At 31.7% G+C, this 17,744-nt stretch overlaps 1 protein-coding gene across 6 annotated transcripts; it reads left to right on the forward strand.

Annotated features, from left to right (window-relative positions):
* The first annotated feature begins 1,819 nt into the window (after window positions 1-1,819).
* On the forward strand, window positions 1,820-17,440 carry LOC130893086 (equilibrative nucleoside transporter 3-like). 6 transcript variants are annotated; one of them, XM_057798880.1, is made up of 10 exons: window positions 1,903-2,115; window positions 3,562-3,787; window positions 8,121-8,254; window positions 9,819-10,065; window positions 11,045-11,095; window positions 11,677-11,814; window positions 11,872-12,162; window positions 13,205-13,290; window positions 14,382-14,581; window positions 15,966-17,440. In XM_057798880.1, exons 2-10 carry the CDS (start codon window positions 3,727-3,729, stop codon window positions 16,072-16,074), a joined length of 1,317 nt encoding a protein of 438 aa, XP_057654863.1. In that variant the 5' UTR covers window positions 1,903-2,115; window positions 3,562-3,726; the 3' UTR covers window positions 16,075-17,440. The 6 variants fall into 6 exon arrangements, with proteins under 6 accessions (XP_057654864.1, XP_057654863.1, XP_057654861.1 ...); XM_057798878.1 differs by lacking the exon at window positions 1,903-2,115 and adding an exon at window positions 2,613-3,089; XM_057798879.1 differs by lacking the exon at window positions 1,903-2,115 and adding an exon at window positions 2,613-3,089 and having other exon boundaries at window positions 3,632-3,787.
* Window positions 17,441-17,744: the final 304 nt, after the last annotated feature.

Genomic DNA, 17,744 nt, shown 5'->3' on the forward strand with positions numbered 1-17,744 from the left:
TTGGGACCCTGAGGAAAAACAAGCCACAGATTTCACCATCGATGCTAGCACGTGGTCCAGAGAAATTTTCAATCTTCAAATATCAAAAGAATTTCCTACAAATTTGATGTCAATAAGCAAAAATAAAAAAGATATCAGCGTAAGTATCGAATGTCTCCAAAAAAAAATGTGACGTTCATTTTTCTACCTTAATTTCCCAAACTATTTATTTTTAAATTGTTAAATATTATTTTCAAAGATTATACATATTTTCTACATTTCCAGTAAAAATTTTGAAATATTTTTTCCCAAAATTCTATATTCAAAATTATTGGGTATATAGTATATTAGTTTCGACGTTATTACGTCTCATTAGAGTGGTATAACAAACTTTCGTTCGGAGTAGACTACTACTCTGATCAGACGTAATGACGTCGAAACTATTCAGTGATTACAATCCTTTCCTTGCAGCTTGCAGTTTCGAGCCATTAGGGATGTTGATATCGACAAAAAGATAGACATCACGTTCTTCATCTTCCATCTTGTTCACTAACGAATCCAGTCGACCCTCTGAAATCAATTTTTTTAAACAAACATTGATTCGGAATGGTTACAACAAATCCCAAATCTCTAGGAGCATCCACAAATTTTCATTTCCATCTCCTCTATTCTCCTCCATTGGTTTCGAGGATCAACTGAGGCTGTCCCTTCCTTACATCAGAGGTGTAACTGACAAAATTTGCAGAATCTTCAAAACTCATAGCAATCGCACAATCTTCAAACCCAATCAGATCCGTCAAAGATAAAATATCCAATGGACACCATGAAGTGAATGAAATTCCCTGCTCAGATTGCCCCAGATCTTATATTGACCACACAAATCGACGTATTTCCGTCGATCTTTCCTCCAACCCAACATCGTATCCGTACCGGACACACAATCGATTTCAATAGAACCAAAACCATCGCCCCACTCCGCTCCTTTAAGTCTAGGATTATTCGAGAAGCTATCGAAATAGAGAAACGTCCAAACTATTTGAACACAAAAAACGATAGCCAGAGTTTTCTCATTTCCTTTAAAAATTCCCGCCAATAATATATTTCTCACGCTGGCCAAAAACCCAAAGCCAATAGGTCCCCTATAATTGCAACGTCCAGGCGTCTAGCTAACCAGTTAGCTGAAGACCAGCAGTAATTGTGTTAGTGTCAACAGTGTTCTCGATAGTTCAGCTTTCGATTTCCTCGGTGAAGTTCCTTGGAGTAGGCAGATTGAGACCACGGAATCGGATCACTTCTCTTGATAATGGCTCCAAAGTGGGAGCCGTAACGTCTAGAATTTTCAAAATTCCAACGCGGGTTTTTCAATCGACTTGATTTTAGGTCTTGTCTGTTATAAAATTAGTTTTTTTTGAATTAATTTTTGAAAGATGGATCAAAAATTTTGACGTTTCGACTTTTCTTCAAGTCTTTATCAAAATATTATTTGACACTGACAATTTGCGTATTTATATTGACCGATAGATCACCTTCAACGTGAATATCAAAATAAAAATTTGTTTTTTCCCAAGTTTTTCATCTCAAAAATATGTATAAATATGATTATTAGAATTATTGCATACAATTTATAGTATTTTGGTACATAGAGACCTTAAAGTTTACTAGCGCCTCTTTCTTTCATCCTCCCTAAACCTGGTTTTGATTTTCACCATTGCAAAAGTACCACTACAAACTGATCTATAAAATATTCAGCTGTCTCGTCATTAGCTAGATCGTTTACCTGTATTTCCAGGAACTATCCGCCTGATTGATCTTGTTACATCCTTTAAAGATATTATGAATAACTTCTGCACCTCCCACTTCATATATATAGAAACTTGTTTTACCTCGTGTCTGTTATCCTTTAAAGATTGAATTTCTTTCATGATACAACATACGGTGTCGACTTAAGTTCGGTCAAATTACCGTGTTGGTCGAATCAAATAATTATTGTCAGCATAATGCTTGTTCTTTTTCGTCGCTTCGTTTCGAAGTAATTTGTGTGATATTGTGCAAACAATGAAGATTTAAAGTGATTAAAAATTGGTGGGATTTATATTAATAGTTCGTTGGAATTTGCAAACATGGATTTATTTAAGGGTTAGTACAATTTTTATGATGCAATCATTAAAAAACGTGCTTCATAATCGATTAATTTCAAGACGTGTAATTCACATTTATGTTTTGTTTAATCAAATTTTAAATTTTTTTCATAGTAAAAGTTCCCCATAATTTAGTATAAACAAAATATTTGATTAAATTTCTGTTGTTTTTATGTGTATATATTTGTCTTTAACCTAAAATATTGAATAATTTTTGAACTGACAATATTTTTGTTCACCCTGTAGAAATAAAACTTGATCAATGACACTAAATACTGCATTAACAGAGCTTTCAAATGAGGTATTATAAAACACTCATTATAATATCTACAAGGGAGAATTGAATATTCGTTTTCGTAAAAAAGCGATAAAAAATTAAACAAATAAAATACCCAATAAAATATTGACAAAATTCGCTGTATTTTGTCAATGTTTTGAATGCAAAATAACGTTAAATTCATAAAAAAAGTAGATTTAAAAATATTAGTTGCCAACATATTATTTTTCATTCCATAACCTAACGCATTGAATTGAAATGTGACTTAGCTATCCCTGTATAATAAGATAAAATTAGACCAATTTTGTTTCACTGTATACTGCGTATTCCACGAAAAAAAAACAACGTAAATGTGGAGTATTGAAATCAGTAGGTGATTTTTGTATCTTTGCCAACCAAGGATTCTATGTCAGTGACACTCTATTTAAAATCCAGTGGCTAGCGAAAGTGTTAAAATAGGTTATATATCTTACCACGTGTTCTGTATCACATGGCACGTGAAATACTAGAAGTTGTATTATTTAATCGATTTTTTTGATGTGTAACTAGTTATAAATGTGTTTATTGATGGGTTTTTTCTATAATAGATATTCATTATTACGTTTTGTGGTTTGTAACGCCAAAAATAGCGTGAATCGTAACCAGTGTCAAGAAATTCGATATTCGAAACCGGCGTGTGGTTAAGTTTTCCGATAGTAAGTTTAGCTTATATTTTTCACATTTGATTAATTAAAATACCAAGGTTATTGATATTACGCAATTTAATGTTATATTTCTATTTAATATAACTCATTTTACGAGTGATTCTAAAAAAGTTTACGTCTTACTGCAGTTTTAAAATAATTTCATCATCCTCGGATTTTGTTGGTTATAGTTATTCTGAATCGTCAGGTTTTCTACTCTTCTACTTCTTTTTCATATTTTTCTACTTTCACATAAATTTAGTATACGGGGTGCTTCTAAATTTATGCTGGAAATATTCTCAAAATGTTGAGGGAGATTTTATTGGAGACACAGTGTATGTAGGTATATAAATTTATTGATATGCTTGCGTTTTTGAGATTCTCCTGAATGTGTAAAAACACTGTTATTATTGCTATTACGTTGGTAGTATTATTTATTGAATTGCAAACGTAAGAATAAACAATACAGTGGTTAACGTTTTAGTTGATCAAACAAATTGAAGTTCGTCAATTTCAATAAGTTTTAATCAAATGGAATTATTAATATCGTGTAGGAATTGTGTTAGCAGACAGTGAATAAAAGAAGTAGCAATCGAAATTAATAAACATCAAGATAAATATATATAGTAATTGAAAATAGTATTCGAGAATGACAAAAACTGGTATAATAGAAGGTATGGGTACCGCAGAAGAAAAAGTAAAACTGAATGGTGAGTTTTTTTATAATTTTTTTTCATTTTATAATATTTTGCATTTACTTATTTTTATGTTTACTCAGATATTTCGTCATTATTGGAATGTATACTATGTAAAATTTATAATTTGGTAAACAATGATGTAGCACGTTTTTTTTTAAATGAATATTCACTATAAAAACTATCACGAATTAGTATTACAAAAAGGTCAAAGTTCTTAAACGAATTATTGATTGCTAGTTGATTTTAATAATTGTTTATTTTCGCAATATTATAAAAAAAATAAATTAATGCTAAAACATGAACTGAAGGTGTAAAAATTAGCATACATTAAATTACACCTTGTCTAGATTAAATAAAATAAGTATACGTTATTCAAATAATGCTTTATGTACGAGGAGAGTTTATTTAAAATATTCCATCCACTTTTTAATAATAAAAATAATATTTTTGTTTTTTCTTATATTTAACTATTTCTTAAAGCCAAATGGCTCTGATTTCTTTTTTGGTAGATTGTAGATGAATAGTATTTCTGTGTAAACAATACGTGTGTTTGTGTGATAGTCATAACTGCGTAAAGAATTCAATAAAATATTTTTTCTTTTCTTATATTATAATTAAGACTTATTGGAAGCAACAGCAATGGCAAAAGTAGCTAATTTTGAATGTTTTTGTTAATTTATCGAGTGGACTGGTATAAATGAATTTCACCAGTAGTGTAGGTCGTTCAAAATAAAATTATTTGCGTCTGTTGGGTCAGTATCTATAGAAAGTTATCATCACGTCCTACTTTGAAAGATACAATAGGTAATAACATAAAAATAATGAAAAACTTATCATTTTGAATAAACAATTTTAATTGAAATTTGAGTTTAATTGTTTTTAAAATAGTTGGAATCAATTTTTGACGTTAAAGAGAGAGTGTATTTCAATTTTTATGCAAATGTAGAGACGTTTAATGTCATATGTTTTAAAAAACGTTCTTTTAAAAAAAAACTAACCTTTTTTTGTCTTTGGAAATAATCTTTTTGAGAAATCGAACCGTTACTGGTTTTTCTGAAAAAACAAACCGTTTATTGTCTTTAAAACGGATAATAAAAAGTTTTATGTCTTTCGAAATGATTTCTTTGAGAAAAAAAAATCGTTTTATGTCTTTGAAAACGACGTTTTTGAGATAACAAACCGTTTTTTGTATTAAGAAATGATCTCTTTGAAAAGACAAATGGTTTCGTGCCTTTAGAAATGATTGTTTTGATAAAACAAACGGTTGTTTGTCTTTAGAAACGGTCTTTTTGATGAAACAAACCGTTTTTTATCTTTAGAAACGGTCTTTTTGAGGAAACAAAATATTTTTTGTCCTTATAAACGGTCTTTTTGAAGAATCAAAACTTTTTTTATCCTTATAAACGGTTTTTTTGAAGAATCAAACCGTTTTTTATCTTTAGAAATGGCCTTTTTAAGGAAACAAAACATTTTTTGTCCTTATAAACGGTCTTTTTGAAGAAACAAACCGTTTTTTGTCTTTAGAAACGGTCTTTTTGAGGAAACAAAATATTTTTTGTCCTTATAAACGGTCTTTTTGAAGAAATAAACCGTTTGTTATCTTTAGAAACGGTCTTTTTGAAGAATCAAACCGTTTTTTATCTTTAGAAATGGCCTTTTTGAGGAAACAAAACATTTTTTGTCCTTATAAACGGTCTTTTTGAAGAAACAAACCGTTTTTTGTCTTTAGAAACGGTCTTTTTGAGGAAACAAAATATTTTATGTCCTTATAAACGGTCTTTTTGAAGAAACAAACCGTTTTTTGTCTTTAGAAACGGTCTTTTTGAGGAAACAAAATATTTTTTGTCCTTATAAACGGTCTTTTTGAAGAAATAAACCGTTTTTTGTCTTTAGAAACGGTCTTTTTGAAGAAACAAACCGTTTTTTATCTTTAGAAATGGCCTTTTTGAGGAAACAAAACATTTTTTGTCCTTATAAACGGTCTTTTTGAAGAAACAAACCGTTTTTTGTCTTTAGAAACGGTCTTTTTGAGGAAACAAAACATTTTTTGTCTTTATAAACGGTCTTTTTGAAGAAATAAACCGTTTTTTGTTTTCAGAAACGGTCTTTTTGATTAAACGAACCGTTTTTTGTTTTCGTGTATTTTTAACCACATTCCAGTATCATTTTGACCAGATTTGTAGCCAAACACGAAACAAAAGCCACCGTATTCGCTGGATTTGGTTGCCTGTAACTTTTCCTTCTTCTCGAAACTCAAAAATCCGCTTCTTAGAACGCACAAGAGCCAATTGAAAACATAAAAGTTAATTCGCTCAAGGCACTGAAAGCCGAGGCTTAGAACAAGTATATAGATAAACCTGAATATACAACTTTTCTTTTTTCAAATCATTATGATAACATGATGTGTGGATTTAACATCATAAAAATTAAAATAAAATAATTATCTCATAATACAATATATTATTTAAATAAATGAAATCTGAATACGTAAATGCTTCAATGAAATTTTATTCGAGAAACTCATCGTGTTGGACTCGAATGAAATATGTGCAATTAAATACTAATTATGTCAATAAGAAATGACTAAATTGTTTATAGTTGTCAATGGATAGTCATGTGTCATTGAATTGAGTTGTATAAATATGGGTAAGTCCTTTGTAATTTGGTATGAATAATTTATAAACATATTTTTGTTTATTTTCTTATATACTCAAAATAATGTATTATTATGTTGATTAATAACGTCTGTATTAACACACTGTTAATTCTCGAATCAGTCGGTATCCTAGAGTTGATATTAAAAATAGAGAGAGCGGTATAAAAGTGGAATTCTACTATTGAAAAAGAGAGCTCTGCAGAGGAGCAACTCCTATATCAGGGCCAACTCCATCAAACCTTCCTTCTATATAAAAATATCCCTTATCCCACCTTAAAATTATCCAACGAATATCTGTCTCTCTCTCTATTGAAAAAGAGAGATTCGCTTCTTATCTACTTTCTTTATCCCCTCGTATCCCCAAATATCGACCTATTTAAAAGTTACAGGGGTGAACTAGAGACTAAGTTTCTAATAAACCGTCATCTTAAAGTCAAGATTCCCAATTATTTTCCTCAAAGACTACATTTAAAATATTCGTTGGTTTCGTTGCCATATTTCTATCAAATTTGAAAGTTTACACATCAGTTATAACGATAGAAATTGGTTAATAATTTGTTTTAAATATACAGACTGTTCCGTGATTTGATGAAAGAAATTCGGGAGTGAGTACTTTTACAGGGACAACCTGTACAATCTAAAGATAGCAAAAATGAATTTTCTAATCGAGTTTTTAACAAAAAGTTACTCTTTGTCTAACTTGATAAAATTTATGGTTAAGGAGATACGTAGATTTTTAAATCGTTGTACATGCTAAGGAAACCGTTCGCCATAAAGAAACATTCTGAAGAAAATTATCACAAATTGTAATTATTTATTGAAAATCAAAAAATTAGTTGGTTAGCCTACAGCTTATCAAATAAAAAGAGACGTGAAAGGGGTAAAGAAATTGCTCCTGGGGAATTCTATGAATAGTTATCGTTAATGCGTTTAATTGTAGTGACATTTTGCTCTAAAGATGATGTTCGTATAGTCCGTTTTTGACATTTGCCACCTTTTTTGATAGGACACTTTTTAAAAAATCATTTTATAAAAAATAATGGAAACTAGTTTAGGTACTTTATTTATGTAGACAAATCTGTTTCCCGTAAGCTACGATCAACCTGTATTTTCAATAAATAATTACAATTTATGATAATTTTCTTCAGAATGTCTCTTTATGGCGAAATATAAAAATCTACATTTCTCCCAAACCATAAATTTTACGAGTTAAACAAAGAGAACCTTTTTGTTAAAAAATCGATTGAAAAATTAATTTTTGCTGTCTTATGATTGTACAGGTTGTCCCTGTAAAAGGATTGTTAACCATTGGACATGAGCCGCCTCTGCCTGTTCGAATGTATAATTTAGAAAATATACTTTAATATAAGCTCTGATTTAGCAACTTTGAAGGCCTATAACTGTATGAGAAAAATTTTTTTTATGTCACAGCATTATTTTCAGGTCGTCTACTCAATCCCGAATTTCTTGCATGTAGTCTCGGAACACCCTGTATATTTATATATATTTTCTTTGTTATCTTAGTTGTGAACAACCAGGTTGAAATGTCAAAGAGATTGTTCATAAATATCCCGGGCAATAAAAATGTTTATGATAAATGTCAATTTAGTTCTTGTTGAGATGCTAATAACAACATTATAAAATTTATATGAACAAATATTTTACATTAACGAGTTGAATTATTTTCAGGACACGCCGAATTGAACATAGTTTTCAAAAAAAATGCCATGGAAACCGATAAATTTTACCTTTCACATACAGTTTTTATGGTATTTGGAATTATGCATTTGTTACCAGTTTCTTTCTTCGTGACTGCCACCGATGTAAGTATATCAAATTTATTTACTTATTACATACACACTGAGCTTTCAAATTAATTTTAAAAATTCCAAATTCTAATCAAAATAAGAATATAAGTATTATAATTTGAAGCGAAAACCTCATAACCTAAATACACTTTTTAACTAACCCTGTATATTTATCGACGGTATAAAAGGTTGTTTTGACAGAACCGAACGAAAAGTCGAGTGTATTTTGATCTAAGCACGTTCCGGCATTTAAATATTCATAAAGGCGGTATGGTGATACATGAACCAGTGTTTTGACTCGTGTCTAATAAAATTTTGTTGTTAAAATAATGCGGAGTCGCGTTTTTCTTGGTTATATTTCACGTGAGGAGTGAATGCCCTCGGACAAAAACTTCTTTGATAATTAAGATATATGGAAGATTTCGTTTTTAGTTTTATTTCAAAAGTTTTGAAACTTTCTAAACTAACAGTTACGAAAGTCCGCCCTGTATCAAGAAATGACAATAGAAATTATGTTATCGGTTTTTCGAATCATCTAGCGATATTATCCATGATTTATTGTATATTCCCTTTCAACTTTTGGTAGATATTCTATGTCCAGATGTACCAAGAACTTGCTTCAAGATAATGTTCTACTGGGCTTGGAATTTCTTGCTAAAGCTCTTGGTAGTTTATTCCTATCTAGGGATAAGGACCGTTTTCCCACTCATCTTCTTGTCTACAAGTACTCAACGTCGTCCTTAAACATCAATCTTTGGCCCAGAATGACTCTCAGGTGTATGACCTGGTAATTCATTCTTTTGCAAATGTAGCCAACTCTAGTACACCATTTTGTTGATGATAGCTACCACGAATACCACTCCTTTTGGTGATCCAGCCACTCTTTTTCTGTTGTTGCTCCAGTTGATTTTGTTTCTTGTTATTTTCACGTTCTTTTCGTGGGTCTTCTCCATTTAATGATGCTTCTTGTCGTCAAGTGGGTCTACAGTTTCCTAAAGTTTCCTAAAGTCCTAAAGTATTTAGTTTATCTTGGGGATGTGGATATTATTTCAGTAGGTATTTAAAGGGGTCGTAGGTGTTACTAAGTTTGCTTGGTACCTCCCGAGTTTTCGGTTCGGATGATGCAAATTAGACGTAAATTTCCATCTTGGTCGTTGTCATTATATCATCTTTGTTGTGGACTTCTCCTACTACATGATACATGCCGTAGTTTGGGATCCTTTTTCTTTGATGATTCGTAGCTGCTTAAGGATCTTCCATATCCTGGTGTCTTCTGGTCTAATTCGTCTAGCCTATTTTCAATATTTGTCTTAGTTGCTTCTTAACATCTCCATCCAGTCCTTTTGGCTCTTTTTTTATTTCTATTTTAACTTTGATGACTTCTCTTAGTTGTTCACTCTTTTTATATTCGTACTTTGTTCTATTGCTTTAGTGTGACTTATGTCCAGATGTGTCAGTTGATTTTCAAGATCTACTACATCGTAATGGACGATATTTGTTGTCCATAGTTTAAAAACGAATTATTTTTCCATTGAATTTATAACTTCGAACTAGCTTAGTATGTTGTATTTATTTCTAGTACTGGATGTATAAATTTCGGAATATTACTGTTGAAACAAACGATCCAAATCACAGGTCAGTTCTACAATCGAATTTCGCTTCGGGGACAAATGTAGCTATATCAATACCGACAGTGATATGCATGACGCTAGCAGTGATATTTGCCTATAAAATCAGGGTGAAGATCAGAATTTTGGTTTCCCTGTATATCCTAGCAATTTGTTTCGTTGTATCAACGGCTTTTATCAAAATGGATACGGATCATTGTGAGTATATATTCTGATTTAGATAATGTATTGTAATAATTGTCACACCCTGTATATATTATTATGTATAAAAATGCCATTTGGAAAACTGATAGATGGGTATTTCAAGGAAACCTTCCTGTAACGATAGTTGAACCCTTACGCATAGTCAATAGACCCCGAAAGATCTCAGGTTCGTCGAGCCATTTTATTTTATTATACGTCATTAAAGTATTAAACGCCAAACCAAAAAAAGCACTTCAACTCCAGCCCTCCGCCAAAAAATTACCACTGCAGAGAAGAATGTTCCCTATATCGGGGCCATACCTAAAATTTATTATATTCCATATAAAAATTCCCCCATCTCCCCCACACACAAATCAAACGAATTTCTCTGTCATTTATTCCTTCTGGTTATGGTTGTTATACACGTTACGGTTCGCCTGAGAGGTGTAGGTTGGGTTGATCTTAACTCTGCACCAAAACATCCCCCCTGCAGAGAAAAATTTTTCCTATACTGGAGCTATGCCTAAAATGCATCATATTCCATATGAAAATTCCCCAATCTCCCCGATAAGCGAATTTATCTGTCTTTTATACCAAATTCCTTCTGGTTATGACTCTGCGCCAAAAATCAACCCTGCAGAGAAAAAAAATGTCACCTATATCGGAGCCATGACTGAAATGTATCATATTCCTTATAAAAATTCACTTATCTCCCCCACAAACGAATCACAACGGGTTTCTCTGTCTTTTATACCAAATTGATTGTGTTTATAGGTGTTATACACGTTACGGTTCGCCTGAGAGGTGTATGTTGGCGCGGTAAAATCTGTACAGATAACGTACCCGGCAAACCGTAGCGTGTGTGGTTTACTTTACAGGAAATTGTCAAGGAATATTATCGCCACCATTTTATTAGACTTTATTCTAATCACTTTAATATTTGCATACTAAAATATTGATGAAAAAATATTTTATTTTGAATTTATGTTCACAGGGCAAACCGGATTTTTTGCACTTACCATGGCAATTTTAGCGGTAATGAATGGTAAGGAGTTGATAATTTTATCATTATTTATTACTTATTGTAATAATTGCGCACTTTTTATATAGGAGGACAAATATCACAATGCTTAAAAATTAGATTGAATACTCATTAATACTTCAAAAAAGGATTGAAAAATCAGAATATAAACAAAAACATATTTTAATATAAAAATTCAAAAATCATTCAAACAAATTTGAATATAATAAAATGAGGAATTTTTAGAAACGATTCACATACAAAAAAAAACGATAAAATTATCAATTGTGATTTTGGTAGTACCTTCCATGTCTAGTAACAGATAACTTCTTTTGGAAATATTTGAAACGATAATTTTCCGATAGATGGAGCCATCCACCATCTTTTATAGTTTATGGCGCGCGGCTACATACCCGACACGATTTATAAATTCTATTTCATTAATTTCAATATCACGTGAATTATTAGGTTTCTTCTTTTTTTAATGATAAACAACGTTTGTAATGCTTAAAATATTTTATTATGGCATTCATTTGGTAGATATTGAACGATATATATTATACAGGGTGTCGTATGTATTATTTATATATTTTCTAATGTTATAGGAGTCCTTGCGTTATTCCAAGTAAGCTCCTTAGCGCTTTTGGCGAAGTTTCCTCCAATTTACATGAAGACTTTTCTCATAGGACAAGGAATCGGCGGCATTTTTTGTTCGGCTCTCCAAGTTCTTGCACTTTTCATAGGTGAATAAAACAAAAAAAAATCAGTTTTATGAATATTGAAATTTATTTTAACTACAGGTACTTCATCTGAATCGTCAGCGTTAGTCTACTTCGTCTCCGGAACGCTTCTAACCACTTTAACCTTAATGCTCTACCACATCATCCATCAACAAACCTATTATAGATCCATAATCGATAACGCTTTAGAAGACACCAAAAAAGATTTGATCACGTTCAAAGAAGTCGTGTTTACGTCCCAAAAAATTTGGTCCAGTTTGGTGATTGTTATCGCTGGGGCTCTCGCTTACGTCCCAACCCATCCATCTATAGCCGCGTTGGTTGTATCGGAATTTAAGACGAATTTTACAGGTAAATATTTTTGACAACAATTTCAATCCCTAAAATAATTTCAGGCAATAGTGTGAAGTAGACAGTTGGTGTAGGTCAGTATTTGCTGGAAATTCAGTTTCGGAATCTTTTCCAGGCGACGTTTCTTTATAATTCAACTCTGGGGTCCTGATATACCAAAAGGCGTTTATTTCTAGCGTCAGGTTAATATTTTTGTAGCCACGAACCTTTTGACAATAACTTCATATTGTACCTGGATGCTGTAGCTCCTGATAATATGGTTCTTTTTAAAGATTTTCTAGTGTTGTATACATTTTCGTTGAAAATGGATGTCAGGAATGCAACTTTTCTTGATGATCCAGTCATTCCTTTGGTGGTCCAAGAGATTACTTTTCCCATGGTGCCCGCGTTGTTTTTACTTTGAAGAATTCTTATTGGGTCTCATCGACATTAATTCTGGTTTTCCAACAGTATTACACCATTCTGTTGATGATAGTTGTTAATAGCATTCATCTTGATACAGCCATTTACCTTATCTTAGTGGTCTAAAAGATTACTTTTCTCATGATGTCCACGTTGTTTTTTCTTTAAATAATTCTCCTTGGTTCTCATTGACTTTAATTCTGGTCTTTCACTGTAGTACACCACTCTGTTGATGATAGTTGTTAAGAATAGCACTCTTCTTGGTGATACAGACATTTACCTTATCTTAGTGGTCTAGAAGATTACTTGTACCATGATGTATATGTTGTTTTTTCTTTCAAGAATTCTATTAGGGTCTCATCACCATTAATTTTGGATTTCCGAATGTAGTACACCATTCTGTTGATGATAGTTGTTAATAATAGCACTTAACTTGATACAGCCATTTACCTTCTCTTGGCCGTCCAGGAGATTATTTTTACCATGATGTTCACGTTGTTTTTTCTTTCGAAGAACACTATTTGAATCTTCTTCATTGTCAGATGATCATTTCTGGTAAATGTCATTTCATGAAGGATCATGTGACGGCCGGAACTTTTTTTGGTATAATTTTGTTAAGTTTGCATTACTTTTGTTACAGAAAGGTACTATGTAGCTGTAGTGACGTTTTTATTCAGTGACATTTGCTGTATTATTGGAAGAGTATTAGCTGCGTCTATAAACAAGGTAATTATCGTTTCAAAATCAATCGAATTTTATTTTAATCAGTCCAACCGGTATTTAAACTTCCATCATAATATTATAATATTTTCTAATATCATGTAGTATTATTATCATGATATTAGTTGAGTTAAATCAATATCTATCGAGATTAGTATTATATTACTATCACCTGCCCCTCGTATACTAAAACAATATTCGAAGAAAATATCACTGATCGTGATATATGCTCACTAGATGTTATTTATAAAAACATTTTGATAACGAATGTGAATGTCGCCGCATGTGGTTTTAAAATGTCACGTTGACGACACAACTTATCAATTTTCTTTTCTTTATACAATCAGCTTACGTAAAACTGTTATTTCTTATTGAATACTTGTTACGTATGCAAAAAATAAATACGTAAGAAGTGATACTTATTTAGATTTGAATGATTGAAAATTCATTAGAAGAATAAATTTATTAAATAAAAAATTGAAAATCGATATTTTTTAAATTATTTCCATAAATACGAGGGTCAATTTTTTTGGATATGCAATTATTTTACTATACGAGGTGTGATCAAAAGGTTAATTAAATATTACTGCAATTATTTTACCAAACGAAGTGTGATAAAAAGGTTAATTAAATATTAATAAAACGGTTTTGGTGATGATTTGGTGACTTTTAAATCAAAATTGATATTTAAAATAACAAAATTTCCGTAGAATTGAATTTGCTACCAGAAGTGCGCAGACTGATAAAACTGTTTTTCAACGTCAAAATTTTGATTTTTTTTTTGGAGAGAGGGTAGATTTTCATGGTAAATAATGAGTTTAAAAAATATTAAGAAAAAATTGTAGATCGTAAAATTATCTGAAAGAAAAGTCATAATATTTTTTTAGAATCACTCTATCTCAGAAACGGTAATTCTTAGTAAAATAAATATAATGACAGTTTTTTTGGATATGTTTATGATCCTAAATTTTTGCCTTGACAATTTTCTTGATAAAATTCAGTGTTTATCAAAAAAAAAACTGAAAACATTGAACTCTTTTAGCACGAATGAAATCGATAGGAACTTCTATGGGAATAATTTTTATTTTTATTTTCAGAGGCCTCGTCCTTCTGTACTTGCCCTCCTCTCAGTAATCAGAATGATCGTTTTCGTGCCTCTGTTCATATTTTGCAACGCTTATCCCAGAAAACATTTGCCTGTACTATTTCCGCACGACTGGCAATATATTATTATACTGGCCAGTTTTATGATATCGAGCGGGTATTTTTTCAACGTAGCGTTTTTAAATGTTATCAGGTTAGTAAAAAAAATCAAATAAAAATATAGTGTAATTTTTCAAGTAATATATACAGGAGGTCCCAATCTAGAGATACGACGTAATCGTTGATATTCTCAAATAACAAACCTGCAACTTTTCTTATTTTATGTAAAGATTCACGTACTTGTCAAATATCGAATTTTTATCTATCATTAATTACAGGATGATAAAAAAGTGAAAAACTTGTAGTTAAATCTCAAATTTGCAATCGAAATTTTGCTTTTCGAGTATCCCTACAAAAAAAGTCCAAAGGATTAAATTCTGGGAATCTCGATGGCTATATAAGGGACAGATATTTCCTAATGAGAGGCGATTAGTACACCATACCTTGATCCTGCAGGAATTAGGATCACCTCAAGTCATGGAAGAAAACCAGATATGCAAAAACCTTCATAGATGTTACTAACCCTTTAAACTAATGGGTGATAATACTATACCTAAGGCAAAGCCTCTGGTAGACAATTACAGAGCACCCAGAAGTTGGTTAATGAAATAATTGAAGACCTGGTAAGCTTTGAAGCCCCTCAATCGCTGAATGAATGGGAACCTGCAGAATTCAGGATCTTCTTTAATTATTGAAAGAGAAAATATAAAGCAAACAAGCCAGAGGAGACAAAACTTTAAACTAGAGAATGGAAATACTGCAACTAATGCATAAACTCTGGTTGGTAGAATCACAGAGCACCTAGAAGTTGATTTATGAAATCATCGACGACCTTTTTAAGCTTGGGGTCACTCAACCAATGAGAATATCTGAACCTGCAAGATTGAAGATCATTTTAAACTATTGGAAATAGAAAATATTAAGCAAAGGAGTCAGAGGAGACAAACCTTTCAAACTAGGAGGTGATAATACTGCAACCAAGACAATCACAGAGGACCCAGAAGTTGGTTGATGCAATCATTGAGGATCTGGTTAAGCTTTGAGTCACTTAACGACTGACTGGAACTGAACCTGCAAGATTTCTGATCGTATTAGACTATTGGAAGGTAGAAATAGATAACAGATAAGTTGGATGAGTCAAAACCCTCAAAATAGGAGGTGGAAATATTGCTAAAACTCTGGTAGGCCCAATCACAGGTACCTCCGAGGTTCCCAAGTTTTTCTCTTTTAAAATATTATTGGTTCCTATGGTGCCGTTTTTTCAAAAGATCAGATGTAGCTTTAGGAATCACTAATCTGGCTCTCAATAACACAAAGAAGAAAATCAATGAATTTAACATAGAAGAAAAGCCTTATCATAAAGTTAGCAATCCTGGGACCTTAAAGTTCTCCCCATTGTTAGTAATAGTTCAATTATAGACACGATATTTTATTTTAATAAGTATTTTGATGGAATTAATTCCGGGAATTGTTTATAGGTTGGCGCCTGAATGCGAGGAAAACTCTTATCTAATAATGCAGACAGTAATCGGTATTGTGGGAGCAGTATTTTCGCCTCTAGGAGTATTATGCGTTAATTTATTATAGGCAATTAAATATGTAGCCAGATTTTATAAAAATCGACTAAAAATAGGTCCAAACAAATTGTAGAAATGTATAAATGAATTCGTGATTTGTTAGGTTATGTACACCGCTACACTCACAATTACACCTTCTAACTAGCGTTTCGGAACCAAGTTATCCTCTTCAGATAAAGAAACAAACCACGATGTAATTGTGAGTGTGGATGTAGTGAAGTCTCGAAACGTTGTTAGATATATTTAGAATGATTCGTTTTCACGCCTAAAAGATTTTTTTTAGATATTTCTATGAATGAATTGGAATTTTTATTGAAATTTTTTAATGTGCTGATGCGGTTCGAATTATTATAAAATCATGTTCCTATATGTTCTTGAATTGGTTCAGAAATTTATCAGAAACATTATTAGAAGTGGAGCTGATATAATATGGAAAAAATCAATATATTTTGGTCAGTTTCTCGAGCATAGCTTGTCATAGGTCATAAATAACACGAACAGTAGTGATCTTTATGATGTCATAGTGACTAGTGATTTCAACATAAATAATCGAAAGATGTCACGTGGCATGACATCGAAATAAAATTTTTATGTCATGGTTGGTTACGGTCTTCTTTTTTCACAAATAAATCACTGATTAAGTTGAGTAACGATCTAGGTTGAACTTGGGGCGATCTCTAGATTTGTGTTTGAAGGAATAAGGTTTAGTGAAACAACCCACGCTCGACATACGTGACCATGGACTAAAAAAAAACAGTTTCTACTACATGACAACATGGTTGTCGTTTTTCGTGATATTAAAGCAGAGATAGTGCGCAACGACTATGCAAAACGACGTACTCACTATTGCCAACGGTTACCTGGTCGTGAATCTAACGCACTTTCATCGTCTATGATAGTGCGTTTAAAGGTCAAATGAAATTTGGTTGCCATTACGGTTGGAAACAATCAAGGTCAGTTTTGTTACCAGACGTGTAAACCGTTCCGAACTGTGGATGTTTTTGGATATAATTGAGTCTGTAGAGTCGCTTTCCAACTGATCTAGGGGCCCAATGATCAAACAACCTATTATATGATAGTCTTCTGGCTTTAATTCTGACACTAGATGGACATTATACGAATGTAGGACGAGATATTTTCACAAATACATTTGTATTTTCTTGACAAACTCGTTTATTTCTTGTTCATGGTTGCCTGGATATTTTGTACCTTCAATTTTTTTCATATATTATGTCAGCTTCTTTATTTTTAAGTACGAATATTTATACTATTGAATTGATCCCCATCTTTTTATCGAAAATTGAATGGATTTCTATTTATACTTATTTATTTAAGAAAAATTTGTACATTTTTAAATAAAAATCTACCTTTGGGAAGCTTTGTTTTTTTATATCAACTGATAGAAGCACAAATGTCTTTTATTTAGATTTGAAACTATAAAAGCATATAATTGTGCTAATGAGATGCAAATAGAGCGAAACCGGTCGAAATATTATGTTTTTTCATTTTAAATTTGCTAGACGGACAGACAAAAGTGTCTTTAGGACGTTTTGTTTCATTACACAACCGATATCATATTGCGCGCGGAGACTTTCACTGACCAAGTAGCAGCAAAATTGTTGTATTTAATTCCGATTAGATACGAAAAGCATTTAGTTGTCCGGATGAGGTCCAAATTCT

Source organism: Diorhabda carinulata, chromosome 4, assembly GCF_026250575.1.
Source record: "Diorhabda carinulata isolate Delta chromosome 4, icDioCari1.1, whole genome shotgun sequence".
Taxonomy (NCBI): Eukaryota; Metazoa; Arthropoda; class Insecta; order Coleoptera; family Chrysomelidae; genus Diorhabda; species Diorhabda carinulata.